General features: G+C 38.3%; 1 protein-coding gene across 1 annotated transcript; it reads right to left on the bottom strand.

Moving 5' to 3' along the window:
• Positions 1-1,639: 1,639 nt before the first annotated feature.
• knl1 (kinetochore scaffold 1) lies at positions 1,640-14,539 on the bottom strand. Its single transcript, XM_018682521.2, has 32 exons — positions 14,383-14,539; positions 13,534-13,568; positions 13,321-13,357; positions 13,168-13,227; positions 12,980-13,062; positions 12,834-12,889; positions 12,713-12,731; positions 12,567-12,610; positions 12,410-12,462; positions 11,508-12,214; positions 11,041-11,093; positions 10,259-10,826; positions 10,122-10,153; positions 9,331-9,944; positions 9,156-9,202; positions 6,683-8,746; positions 6,067-6,196; positions 5,868-5,926; positions 5,679-5,777; positions 5,461-5,576; positions 5,170-5,260; positions 4,884-5,000; positions 4,709-4,796; positions 4,535-4,597; positions 4,407-4,446; positions 4,209-4,313; positions 3,838-3,938; positions 3,588-3,653; positions 3,255-3,364; positions 3,040-3,161; positions 2,604-2,729; positions 1,640-2,393 (listed from the first exon to the last, which is right to left on the bottom strand). The coding sequence occupies exons 14-32, from the start codon at positions 9,380-9,382 to the stop codon at positions 2,297-2,299; spliced, it is 3,693 nt and encodes a 1,230-aa protein (XP_018538037.1). The 5' UTR covers positions 9,383-9,944; positions 10,122-10,153; positions 10,259-10,826; positions 11,041-11,093; positions 11,508-12,214; positions 12,410-12,462; positions 12,567-12,610; positions 12,713-12,731; positions 12,834-12,889; positions 12,980-13,062; positions 13,168-13,227; positions 13,321-13,357; positions 13,534-13,568; positions 14,383-14,539; the 3' UTR covers positions 1,640-2,296.
• Between the last annotated feature and the right edge of the window lie 18 nt (positions 14,540-14,557).

Raw genomic sequence — 14,557 nt, forward strand, 5'->3', positions numbered from 1 at the left:
GTTGTCTGCACACTGCAGAGGGAGCTCGCTGAAAGGATTAAAAAATCAAAAACAATGCTCCTGGAATTAGCTTTGACTCGGCCAATATTTTAATCAGGTTATTACATTAGCATTGAGCTTTTTCTCACCTGATGACAAAGACAAAAATGGAACAGACAAGTAATGATCGAGCTACACATCAAACTAAACTGTCAGGATTCAATCACAAACAGAAAATGAGACCATCACTGTGAATTTACTAGAACTAGAAAGAAAAATAATCTAATTCCTATTTGTATTGTTGGGTTATGAGCTAATGAATGAATCAGTTTCATACCTATAAATAATGAAAATCCTTCAGCAGATCGATTGAAATGAAATTGAGTTGACCTCCCAGGCTGAGGTCAGCAGACCCAAATGCCGCCTCAGTCAAACTTAACCCCTGCCTGGACACCCTGTGTGTCCTCTATCTGGTTTGACAGCAGCCGTTGTTCCCGTGGGGTGGGGGGGAGGAACTTGTCTCCCCTGATGGCTCACTCGAGGGTGACGGTTTGGAAAGTCCACTTTGACCCTTGACGTCAGGGCTCCAGCAGAGGACAGTCCTGCCCCGCCAATCCACCCCCAACATACGCACCCTCTCAGAGGCTGTTTGACCTCTCAGACGACCCCTGGACACTGTCCATGTCAGTCATGTCTTGGCTGTTGCAGTGTGTTTAAATTTTCCACTTCTTTTGTGGCTAAATAACAGTCGGGTTCGTCTTGGGTCAACAAAAGAAACAACGTCTGCACAGATGAGTTTTTTTTGTGATGCAGCTTCTCTCTGGTCATTGCTGAGAGGAACAAATCGTGCCTGTACTTGAACATAGGCTGAGGGACTACAAGTCTGTCTGTGGTTTGAGAAAACTGTACAAGTCTTTGAAGTAGTTGTTGGTTACAAAGCTGTTTTGTCTTTTGACTTTAAAACTCTATCCTCCATAAGCTCTAGGATTATTCAGTGGTTCCCAACCTGAATACCTGGGGTTCTGACCTCTTAGAGGATCTCCAGATGAATGTGAGGGATCACAATGATTAAACAAAAATGAAAGGGAAAAAAAACATTTACTTCACAAAATTATGTTTATTCACAAGTAAGAAGGTTGAAAACCGCTGCAGAGAAATCATAAATGAAAAACAGCTGATTAAATTCTAACCTTTCTTTTTCCAGGTAAACATTGGGAACTTTACACAAGCATGCAATTTTCACCTGGGACAGACATTTGGCATTGGAGTAAATTATATTATTCTCAAGCTTATAGCGCCACCTAAAGTCTAACCACAGTATAGGAAGAACAGAAACTGACACTGAAGATGCATTTTAATGTTTAATTTACAGCGGATTCTCTAAATGTTTGTATATGTGAGAGAGGGAAACAAAATATAATAAACACTGTAAACTCCTATCAAGTTGATAGGTCAGTGAAGGTCACATCAGTATCAGTAAAGCTCAGTTGTGTAATGCTGATGATTGCATCAACTAATCTCAACACTGACATCAGATTTGTCTTATTTCACATTTAGCAGATTGATCCTCATCATGATACAATATTAAAAGTTACAGACGTTATATGTGTTGTAGCCTGCAGAAAATTGCTCCCCCCAAAAAAATAACTTTGAGACATCATTGTGAGAATAATTATTTTTAATGGAACCACGAGTATAGAAATTTTACGTTTTCTAATGACTAAAAAGCTTTTCTTCAAGATTTGATAGAGAAACTGATTTACAATGAGCAAAGAAGTGAAATATATTTACATATGTTCAGTACTGACAGATATACAACCTCTCTGTTGAAACATGTGTCAAACACAAGGTTTATCGGCTTTGTATCAAGGTGCCTCTGCAAGAAAAACAATGTACTGTAAAGTCAGTCCATGTTCACCATCTGCAGGTGACTCTGGAAACTGCACAGGAAGAACAGCATCTCCAGACCAATGAAAGACAACTGGGTTGAATATTTTAGATGGTGATCATGATCACTCAGCAAATATAAAAACTTTTCTTTTTAGCATTTGACTATTAATGTTGTCCTTTTTCATGTAGTATGTTACCCTATTTTCTAATGCCAAAGTATTTTTTACTAAAAATGCAATTATTAATTGTTAATAGGAATATTTGCATTGAAAACCATCACTTCTTGCACACTGTGGTAGAAAAAACTGACTGTAAACATGTACACTATATTTTTTGATTTGATAGAATAATCAACACCAATATTGTACAATAGAGTTTAATTACAAATGACAGGAATCAAAGTTTGATCCTGGATATTTTCCTGGTCTCAACAGAGAAGACTGTGATGAATCTTTTTGACAATCTTCGTCAACAGGTTCTTTCCTGGACTGAAACATGCCACAATCTCCTCAATCTGCTGGATCCTGAAAATACATTCAAATATCAAATATTACTGTTGTGTTGTCCCTTTAATAAATTGTCCAGCTTTAGTCATTATCAACAAAGTCTTAATGCTAGAACAACACATTGCTTTAAGTGTTAAGAGTTATATCTTTACCTGAATGGCATGAGAGAACAAGTTGATTTATTTTAAAGGTCCTGAATTTGTGATTTCATATCACAGTTGTACTTACGCCGTGCTTCCGATTCTGTTTTTAAAGCTCTCTACTTGTAGAACACAGAGGTGGTTCATCAAACTGATGGAGAAGACCACCTCAAACTTGGAAAATTTCTTGAGACTGCTGAAGACAATGTGCACTCTAGAAGAACAAAAAATGATTGTGATAATGTGAGATTTATGATAGTTGCAAAAATGCTCAATGGAAAATTAGTTAAACAAGATTTGGTTGACTTAGACTAAATTATCAAATTTGGAGAAATGAAGTATCTTGGTGCTTCAAACCAAAATGTGCCAAAAGATATTATCACAGTCTAGAATCCTCATCCTTAATAAACTAAATAATAATAGACTAAATAATTTACTTATCTTTAAGACTTTGTTGTGTAAATTCACCTTTAAAATATGCTAAATATCACAAGCTGTATTGTTTCAAGAGGAAAAAGTCTTACTGGGTGTCCACACAGCTGATGTCCAGGATATCAAGCCTGAGACCTCCCCACATTTTCAGCAGACGTATCTCCTCTCCCAGCAGACGACAGCGACTCACCACCAGGCTAACATCATGGAGCAGCTGCAGGAGACAAAAGTCGTCAGTGGAAAGTTTCAATCTAATTTAACTTAAGTGTTAACACTGGATCGTATTTGTTCCTTCATTTGTACAGACCTTTGGTACATGTCTTTTCGTCGGGTACTTCTCCACCCAGGAAGTTTCACTCTCAATGTACTGAGAGAGAAGTTTGTGAACAAGGCGAGCATGGCACTGCGACTTCTCATCTAGTTGGAGAAAATGTAACAAACTTGTTTTCACAAATTACCAGTGATGGCTTTGTCTTTTGAACTTAAAATGCCAATGGAAATGAAATGTATCATCATTATACAGAAGCACGGCTAAAGAATTAAAACAGATTTAAGTAATTAAGTATTAGATGTAGAAGGCAGTCAGATAAATGAGTGACACAGGATGACACAATTTTTTTTTTGTATTTTTTCCTCTCACCATCAAGTTGAAGTTTGAAGGTGATGTGAGATATTTTCCTCTCAGACTGATTATCAGCATCAGTTCCTTCAAAAACAATGGAAAAAAGAAAACACTATGTATTAGAAAAAAAAAACATTATCTGTAAAAAATGATTTGCTGTATCCTCACTCAATATGTTAAAACTACAGTAAGACAGTATCAATGCTGTCCACTATGCAGAGAGCTTATGAGCATATCCACTATTAAAAAACTATTTAAAAAAACTAACCATTGGATTTTTCATACACCAACTGTAGATGCATGGTCTCATGGAGGAAGGTGTAGGTTGTACAGTTGTCTGTCTTCTCCCCAAACTTCCACTCATTCACCCTGAGGTAGGAAAATGAACAAAAAGGAATTAACTTGAATATATTTGTATATTATAACACTCAAAATTAAGCCGATAAAGAGAAATGACTAATAAAAACTGAGGGCCTCATTAGTGAAAGGCAGAGGAAAATAAAGAGAGAAAAAACACACACATGAAAATAGTAAAATTAAAGAGTGAGACAAAGTTCAGCATAAGCAGCTTTTTGTAAATGAGGTCCTGCACGTTTTGAAAGTGAGACATGAGTCTTAAGATGTGAAAATTAAACCTACATATGCAGAATGGTGACATGACTCTCGAGGTTCTTGGTCTCAGCTTTCAGCCTGTTGAGTTTGTTTGAATTCTGCTTCTTCTGCAGCTCCAGTTCAGACATTTGTCTGTGGGAGAAACAAAGAGAAGAATAAGAAAACCCATCTACGTTCCTCTCAAATGTTCCATGAATAAGATACTTATCAATATCATAAGCTCACCTTTCATCATCCACCAGAGCTTCAGTGACTTTCTTCATTTCTGTAAAGAAAAAAAACCTTAATAACCTACTCCATTCAAGCTTTAATAAATAAACAATAAAAAATAATCAACCCTTATTGCAGGTTACCTTCCTGACATGATTTCAGACTTGGTTTGTCATCGAATCCTTTTTCTTCAACTGCAGCAAGTTCTAGAGGAAGAGGAAAAATAAATAGTTCTGTTGCTGGTCTGAATTGTTTAGTCCATTCATAAAAACTAAGTAGACAAGGAAGTATTATAAACTTGCCCACAGCAGTCATACCTGTCTCTAACTGACAAATACATTCGTCTAGGCTTTTTATCATTTCATCTGCTTCCTCAATTGTTCCTCTCAGCTTCTTTTGCTCCTCCTGCAAAGATGAAAAATGCCTGTTAGGTTTCATGTTGAACACAATCTGCAGAGTTGTAATTCAGTATTTCTGGGTGAAGACTCTTACCAGATTAGCCTGCACAAGATTTGAGTACAAAACCTCTTTCATTTCATGTGACTGAGCTTTGCTCGTCTTTCTGAAGAAGTTATTTCTCTCTTTTAGTTTTGCACCAAACGATTTGAGCTGTGGATTCAAACGAATAGTGAAGGTTTAGAAATAAGACATCATTCATATTGGTCCATATTGGTACAGCTACACACAGCAAAGGGCATCAAATAATTTATCATTTATGCTGTCATTATGTAACAATTAGGAAGACAAGTTATGACTAAACAGAATTATCCATTAATACCTCTTTCTCTGAAGAACTTCTCATCTCCTCCCACAGAGGTCTGTTAACGATCTTCAGAGGTTTGTCTAGGTCCCGCATTCGCACCTTCAACCTGCAGACAATACAGACCTGTTTTAGAGTTTCAATATCCGAGTTCCAAGAGACGAGCTTAAGTGATACACACCCACACCCCAGTTTTGATTTCTGGCACTCTTTGTACATTATAAAGCTGTGAATAACAAATTCCTTTATAAATGATGACAAACTCCTCCTGAGAGTTTTCTAATATTTCTGAATCTGCACCATACATACCCCTCCACCTTCTCTGTGAGGATCAGGACGTCTTCTTCATACACCGTCTGTTTAGGACGGCTGATGTGCCTGTCCTTCAATAAATCCATCGGTGTGGAATCGGAGTCTGACAAAAGCTGCAAAAACAAAATAATAAAAGTCACATCACTACATTTAGCTATTTAAAAAAAAAAAAAAAAAAAAAAAAAAATTATTAAATGAATAAAAAATGAACCTACTCTGCCAGGAAGGACACTTTGGCGAGGATTATGGATGACAAAGTCTATGTTGAAGAGTTTAAAGAACTCCATCACTGTAATGGTGCCGTCATCCAGTTTCTGTAATCAAAACATTGACAGCAGTTAAATAACATCAAGAAATTTATTTATTTTATTTTTATTTTTTGGTAAAATATGCCAGTAATATACCTTTTGTTCATCACTTGTATAGTCTTCAAGCTGAGATTCAAAGAGGCTTTGTTTAAAAGCTGAAAAAGAAAAGAAAAAAAAAAGATTTCACAAAAACTAAACATGACTGATAATTGTATCAAAGGAAGTATAATCATGTCAGCAAAACGTGGGCGGATAATAAAGTTCATTTAATCCACGTGAAACCATAAGAACTTACTTGACTCAAATGTAGCTTCACATCTGATGCTGGCTGTGAGACCACTACTGAAGCAATCAGTGGTGTGTGTAGTCATGTTTGGAGCTGTAGTGATGTTAGCGTCAGACTCCACAGAATGAGGCTGTAATTCCTGGCAAAACAAACAAACATAAAAACACAGAAATAAGGAAAATGGAAAAACACAAATGAAGAATTTAACACCTTAACACCACCTACTAGCTTGCCATTGCTCCGACTGCATCTACATGCCTACTTGATCACCATCTGTTAAATTGCTGTCAAACATACATAACAGACTGAACCATGTTTGAAAAATGGCAAAAAGGAAACTGTGGTGACTGTGAAATGCACATTATCCTGAATTTATCAATACAGAGAATAATCATGGAGGAGGTTTTCACTTTGCATCAATAGCAGCGTAAAACAGAATGTCAAGGAACATGGAGGCTTTTTACTAAATTATGATGAATATACTAATAAAACAAAGGCAATTAGAAATTAATGCCCTTATCTGACAAACATCGTTTTCTGTGCGGTTAATAAAAAAGTGATTAAGGTAAATAAAACCTAAATAAAAGGCCCCAGTCATATTTGAAAATACCAAAATTTGGCTTACCATTTCAGCAGCATCAGCAGGCGTCTCAGTGGAAGCTTTCATTCTCTTCTCATCCTCCATATTGTTTTCATCTGTTGGCAAAGGTCTCTTTATTCCATGGGCAGCACTGATAAGGTCCTCCTCGAATGCATCCTCATCTAAAGGCTCGTCGGTGTTGAACTCCAGGGAGGGACTCACTTTTTCAGTGATTTTTTGGGGACTCCTCATGTCCAGTGTTTCGGACACATCCTCATAGCTTTCAAGCTCTTCATCGTAAATATCGCTCACATCATTGTCAAAGTTAGTCAGCTGATTAGTAACGTTGATAGTCATCGTCCTTGTCGGCTCTCCAAAAGATTTCACCTTCTTTGGGTCATCGGGTTTGCTTCTTTGAGGCAGTTTTGGCTTGAAGCCTCCCACTGAGAGTCTTGACATCAGTTGTTTAGTCTTCAAGTTGAAAGGAGTAGCAGTAGTAGTTGAGACTTCTTCTTCTCCTTGTGTCAGACACTGAGCTTGTGTATTATCTTGAGTGTTTACCAAACCTAGTTCAGCTTCAGGCTCCGCTACAGGCATGGATTTTGTTTTGTCCTCTGAGTTTTCATCATCGTGGTCCAACTGAAGCAAAGGTGTTGTGCTGTTTTCCATGGCGATAGCATCAGGAGCTGTATTTATGATGTGGCTCAGGCGCCTTACTTTTGACTGGAGATCAGCTAAACTCATTCGTCTGGACTTCCGTGAACGCAGCACATCAGCATCTTGGTCAACAGCACTGGGTGAACTTTCCATCTTCTGTGATAAAGTACAAGTTTCATTTCTTGGTTTGGGTTCTTCCCTGGTCTTGGTGTCATTTGAGTCAAAAGACTGTGGACAGTTTGTTATTTCCACACCATCAGGGTTGGATGATCCCAGTGTTTCATTGCTCTGTTGTGCAGTTGCCTCCGTTTCTTTCAAATGGTCAGAATTGGCGTAGGAGTCTTGTGTTGAAGAGAGACATTGAGGGGATTCATCTGTGCATGTTTGTCCCAAAATGCATCCTGTTTGAGCTTCAGTCATATCCATGTTTACATCGTTTTCTTCAGCCTTCTCCATGTGAAGCTGGTCCAGGTAGCCATTTGTACTGACACCTTCTAGAGGAGATGGTGTAGCAGGAGAAACTGCTTTGGTGATCACAGGGTTAGCCCATGGGCCACTGGTACTGGGCAAGGAGTTTTTAAATCCTGGATCCAGACCGTGTGCTGACAATGATCTGTTTCTATCTCCCTTCTTCACAGCTGAAGGTAAATCTGGGTTTCCGTGGGTGGATAAAATGTTTGATTCTTGGTGTGGAACAACTGAATCTGACACTGTGTTGCTGGCAATGTTTACAGTGAGGCAGTGAGTCATATCTATAGCTGCATCGTCTGCACTGAACCTCACTGTTTTCTCACCACAAGCAGGTAAAAAGTCCAAGTTTTGGTGTGACTGTGGTGCCAAATGACTTGCAATGTTTACAGTGTGACTTCGTGTCACATCCATAGCTGCGTTACTTGCACTGAACCTCACAGTTTTCTCTCCACAACTAGACAGAGGGTCAACATTTTGTTGCGTTGGCAGTTCAATCTCAGTGGCGATATTAACGGTGTGACTTCGTGTCACATCCATAGCTGCATCATTCTCACTGAACCTCACGGTTTTCTCTCCACAACTAGGCAGAGGGTCAATATTTTGTTGTGAGGGGAGTTCAAACTCAGTGGCGATATTTACAGTGTGACTTTGTGTCACATCCATAGCTGCATCATCTGCAGAGAACCTCACTGTCTTCTCTCCACATGTAGGCAAAAGGTCCAAATTCGAGTGGGACTGTGGTTTGAAATGAGTGGCGATGTTGACCGTGTGACTTCGTGTCACATCCATAGCTGCATCGTTTGCAGTGAACCTCACTGTCTTCTCTCCACATGTGGGTACAAAGTCTGAATTCAAGTGGAACTGTGGTTTGAAATGAGTGGCAATATTTACAGTGTGGCTGCGTGTCACATCCATGGCTGCATCATCTGCAGAGAACCTCACTGTTTTCTCTCTACAGTCATCTTCAGCATCAGACTTGACCTGAGGGAGATAGTCACAAAATTAATAAACCTTTATGATTCTGAATTAGCATCATCATTTCAGTATTATTCAAACATTTTTACTACTTACTACTAAGTCTGCAACACCTTTCTCAAAGAATGAATGCATACAATCCTTGCAACGTACTTCTAACACTAAAGCAATGATCCAAAAACTGACTAAAATACACCATGGGAGTTCTGGGAAATGAGGAGTTGGGTGATAACTTTTTGTGTTTGTAACTATGAGCGACCTCTGTCACATTTAAAAGTCACTTTGATCTGTTATTACAATAAAAATACTGATTGGTACAGCTTTGATTTAAATATTCAGTGTTTAGGGGAAGCAAGCTAGATATTCATTCAGAAAAAATGATGAAAGATCAGAGGAAGTGAAGGTTAAAACTCACCTGATGTCTCTGCATCTTTAAAGAATTCTTCAATGAGTTAGCTGTGCCTAAATGTGAACCATGAAATTTTAAAATCATTAAAATGAAATGAGACACTATGGAATAGTGTATAAGAGTTTTCCTGTCTACAGTTTATCTGAGTCAAAATAATCTGGAAGGTTTGTTGTTTCCATACCCTTAAAGTTAGACGATCCAGGCACTTCACTGCTCTGCAGTTGTGAACTCATCTCCTGTTTTCTTCAGATTGCCACTTTGGGGGCACACATCATCCGCGTCTGCGATTCCTAAAATCCGGCCTGTTAGAGCTTCAGTCATGTTCATGCTCACATCATCTTCGGGACAGACTGTGCCCCCATTAGACGAGTCTCCAATGTTAGAGCATGGTACAGCTGCCTGTGTCATTCTTCCAATCACAGGATCAACAGTGGGTTCACCTGGTTTTGTGAGACTTGTGAGGAAGTTATTAAATCCTGGAGCCAAACCTTGCACTGATGATGATCTCTCTCCAAGTGGACCACATTTCCCTCCTTCTTGTGTCTTCACAGGAAGAACTGAATCTGATACCAAATTACTGGAAATATTTACTGTGAGGCTCTGGGTCATATCCATAGCTGCATCATTTGTACTGAACCTCACTGTTTTCTCTCCACAAGAAGGCAGAAAGCCTGATTGCAGTTTGAAATTTGTGGCAATGTTGACAGTGTGACTTTGTGTCATGTCTATACCAGCATCATCTGCAGAAAACCTCACTGTTTTCTCTCTGTAGTCGTCTTCAAAGTCAAACTTCGCCTGGATGAGAAGAAAAAAAATCACTGTGAGTGCACAGTCACAGAACATATCAATCTTCATTCATTATTAACAAAGCAATTTCAGAGGCACCACAGAAACATGCTACCAGTCGTGTATATTTCAGGGGATGTGAATCACATGCATAAAAATCTGAGGTAAATGAAAGATTAGGCCCACCTGATGTCTTTGCACCTTTGTCTTTTCCATTCCTAAAATAGAGACATGGAAGTAAATATCCAAATATTAGTTTTAGATTGTGGTCTCATTTGGTTTCCCTAACTAAAAATAATCTGGAGGGTTTGTGGTTTCCTTACCTGTGCGGTTAGATGACCCCAGTGCCTCGCTGTTCCTCTGTCCTGGAGTGATCTTTGCTTTCTTCAGACCTTCACTGTGGGGGTGCATGTCTTGTGTGGGACAAAGAAACTGAAAAGGGTCATCTGAGCCAGTGGTTCCTATAATGTTGCCTGTTAGAGCTTCAGTCATATTCATGCTCACGTCATCTTCAGGACAGACTGCACCTCCATCAAATGATTCTCCAAAGCCCCGTCTTGTATTTAGTGACCGGTTATCTTTGCCAACATCAGCCCTTGGTGTTTTAAGCTGGGAGAGGGAGCTGTTGGTGTTGATAGTTACTTTAGAGGACGCTGCAGTAGGGTGTATCACTCTTTCAATCACAGGATTCACACTGGGGTCACTTGGTTTAGAAAGACTTGCGAGGAAGCTCTTAAATCCTGGATCCAAACTGTCTGCTGACATTTGCTGAGGAGCTAACAGACCACCAGCGATGTTAACAGTGTGACTCTGAGTCATGTCCATAAAGTCATCACCTGCAGCAAACATTACTGTTTTGTCTCTGCATTCATCTCTTGTTTCAAAGTTGACCTGAAGAAGAAAGGGCATTTTGTTATCACATACTCACTATTTACTTTCAAGTGTAATCTTTAGTGGGCACTGAAACATAACATTACAGCTCATATATACATAAACTGAGCATATGATTTTACATGTTGTACTTTTTATATGGTCATTAGTTTCAGTTGATGTCTGTAAAGTATGGAAAATTATTTTAGCAAAGTAAACTGATTATAAATCTCACCTTGTGACTTGGATGAAAAGCATGAAGAGATGGATTCTTCAAGGATGCCAAATCTAAATTTGAAAATGTAATGTAACAGGATTAGATGCTGCAACTACTAGTTAATAGATAAACAATTAATTAATGTCTATTTTGATAATCTAATCATTTAAAGTAAGAACATCAAATATTTACAGGTTACAGCCTCCTAAATTTTTCATGCAATTCTCTGTTGTAAATGACTAAACTGAATAATTTTGGGTTTCAGACACAACATTTGAAGATGTTACCTTGGGCTGTGGAAACTATAAGACAGTTTTCACTATTATCTAACATTTTATAGACGAAACAATTTATAAAATAATAATCTGCAGCCTTAAACAATGTAGGTTTCATTACGTTTAATTAAGTATCAAGACAAGGTAAGATGTCCAGTAGTGCTAAAAGAATTAGCCCATTAATCAGTTATTTTATTTACACTTCATTACCTTTGGGGTCAGAATGTCCTGGGGTTTTACTGCTCTGCTGCTGTTTGGTCTTCATCGTGTCCGCTGTTTGTGATACTCCTCTGTCAGAGTGGGCGTACATGTCTTGTGAGGGAAAGAGACACTGAAAAGGATCGTCGTCATCAGCCAATCCCAGAATGCGGCCTGTTTGAGCTTCAGTCATATCCATGCTGACATCAACCTCTGAATACAGCGCACCTCCATAAGATGATTCCCCGGTCTTCCTGGAGGTATTTAATGATTTCTCCATCACAGCTGAAACTGAAGATGGAACCTGATTCTCTTTGTCCACGTCAGCCTTTTGTGTTTTAATATGGGTCAAGGAGCTGTTTGTCTCAACAGTGGCTAAAGATGAGGGACCACTTGGTTTAGAGAGACTTGCAAGGAAGTTTTCAAATCCTGGATCCAAACTAGGTGCTGATGAGGATATGTTTATACTGGTGGGTAGTGACACTGAGCTAGTGTAGCTATTTAAAGTATGACTCAGGGTCATATCTGTGGATGCATCGTCTGTAGCGAACATCACTGTTTTCTCTCCACTGGATGGGTAAAACTTCATAGTTGAGGAGGGAAATATCTGCACCATTGGCAATGTTAATAGTATGACTGTGGGTCATGTCCATGAATGCATCATCTGTGGAAAACATCACAGTTTTCTCCCCGAAGCCTTCTCCAGTACCAAAGTTGACCTAGTGAGGTTAAGTAACTTTATGTCAGGTTTTACATAACAAAATGATGAAAATGACCTGATGAAAATTATGATAAAGCATTATATATAACCACAACAAAGCAGTTTAACCATTTAATAGCGGTAGCAGTGGTAAGAAACTCAATACTGATTTTTTAAAAAGCAAAGCGACACTGCAATGTGATTTAAAACTCACCATATCCTGCTGTTGAGAAGCATGTAGAGGAGCACTCAAAAGGGTTTCCATTCCTAAATTTGGAGACTTGAATTTAGTAATAGCCATCTTACATTGCAACAAATTCTCTAAACATTTATCTACAACTGTTTTAAGTAAAAAACTATAATGTCCCTACCAATGATTGGTTGAATCCCATCTTCAGTAACCACCACCTGGGCCCTTATGTAGTAAAACACATACATACATTAATGTTGTTAAGACAAATTTAAAACTATAATCTGAAACACAGCTGAGTGAGTAGAACTTGAAAAGTCACCTTACCTATTCTGTGTGGTTGTTGCTAGCTGTGGAATAACGCATGAGAAATATTACAAAGCTGCTTACATTCTAAAAAGTGTTGTGTATGTGTACTGTATGCTATAAATATAACCACATTACATACTTGCTGCCATTAACTCTTGTAAAGGATTTCGAGCAGGAGAGGCATTTTTCACATCCCTGTAAAGATTAAGTATTGATTAGGATGAAATAGCTGTGTATTTATATTTATTTGTATATGAAGAATGGAATGACTTTTTTTCAACTCACTTTGAGAACAGAAGAACATCGTTGGCAGGGGCAAAACTGACTCTTCTGGAATTCCTTTTTTCCACAGGTTTGGCACATTCCACCTTGATAACAGTAAAAATAATATAAAGGGTTAAATACACTTTAAGATGCTTAAAATATACATTATGGTTATCAGGTAGGAATCTCAAATCAAGCAATCCATTTACCACATTTTCCTGTTGCTCTGGGTCAGGGAATCTGGCCGATTTCCGTGGTGCTTTTAAAATCTGAAAATAATAAATAGTTTTTTTGGTTCATATTTATTCACAAACAAGTAAAAAGAATATATACTTGTCCACACATTTATCTGTAGCACTGACCGAGGAAATGCGCCGCTTAGAGAATCCACTGCTTTCACTGTAACACAAAACATGAAATACAGTAAGCTCTGGTGTACGAGGGTGTGAGGTGATTATTATTACATACAATGTGCATACAGCCACATAAGACACACTGTTAATGCTACAGTCTTTAAGGTAATGTGTAGGCAGCACACATAAATGATTTCTTTCAATAACATAATTTTCACCCACCCATCCTTTGCAGGTTCCTGGGGCTCCATTTTCAACTGTGAAAATATGTATCAAAACATGGTTTAATTCCAGTTTCTGCAGAATATGATTTAAGTTAAATTATTAAGACATGGCCTTTTCAGTGACAGACATTCTGCCGCATGACATCAAGCCCAAATATACCAGCCAGAATCATAGAGAACTATCTTCAGAGACAAGAAGACCAACATCTACATCCAGTTTTTTTTTAGCGACTAAACTTTTTGCACAGTACTGTATATGCAAAATTTCCCTTAACTTCCATTGCCATACTGCACAAAATGGCCATCTCTGGGGCACCAAATTAATAACAAAAACATATTTTGGGGTGAGTTAGATGACAGGAGGAGGAAATATCCTCCACGACATGATAATATCACCACTGACTGTCATTCAGTTCTGCTAATAAAATAATGAAGCTCACTGGCAGGAGGAAACATGGAGAAGTATAAAGATTAGTTATATGCTTTTTATGAATGCTTTAACTTTTCAATCAACTGTCAACATTACGGCATTGATATAAACGGAAACGTATTTGCACAATAATAAATGCTACTGACAAACCCGATACGGTCACCTTATAAGTAGGTAGGACTTTAAGCTCTCCCTTTGTCAACAAACCCGTAACTATTCCACCGCAAAACACACCATCTAAATCGTGAATGTGTTTGCACTGCTCTTCGTTTAACATAAAAAAACAAATTAAACATGACTGACTTCACTAGCAAGAATAAAACACTTATTTAGTTAACGCTAACGTTCGTGTTAGCTTGCCATTAACAATATGAACAATAAAACAACAGACCACCTAAGAAGTACTACGGCGCATACCTTGTAGTTGTTAGGAGCCAATTCTTCGAGTTTTATAAAGGGTACGGTTGTGTTATTACTTGTTAACTAACTCAAAGTACTTTTCATGCCTCTTATTTTTAGCTGGGTCGGTGTGAAAACCTGCGACCTCGAGCTAACGTCAACGAGCCGCGATGCTAACGTCTGGAGTTTTGAA

This window comes from Lates calcarifer, linkage group LG7_1 (genome assembly GCF_001640805.2).
Source record: "Lates calcarifer isolate ASB-BC8 linkage group LG7_1, TLL_Latcal_v3, whole genome shotgun sequence".
NCBI lineage: Eukaryota > Metazoa > Chordata > Actinopteri > Centropomidae > Lates > Lates calcarifer.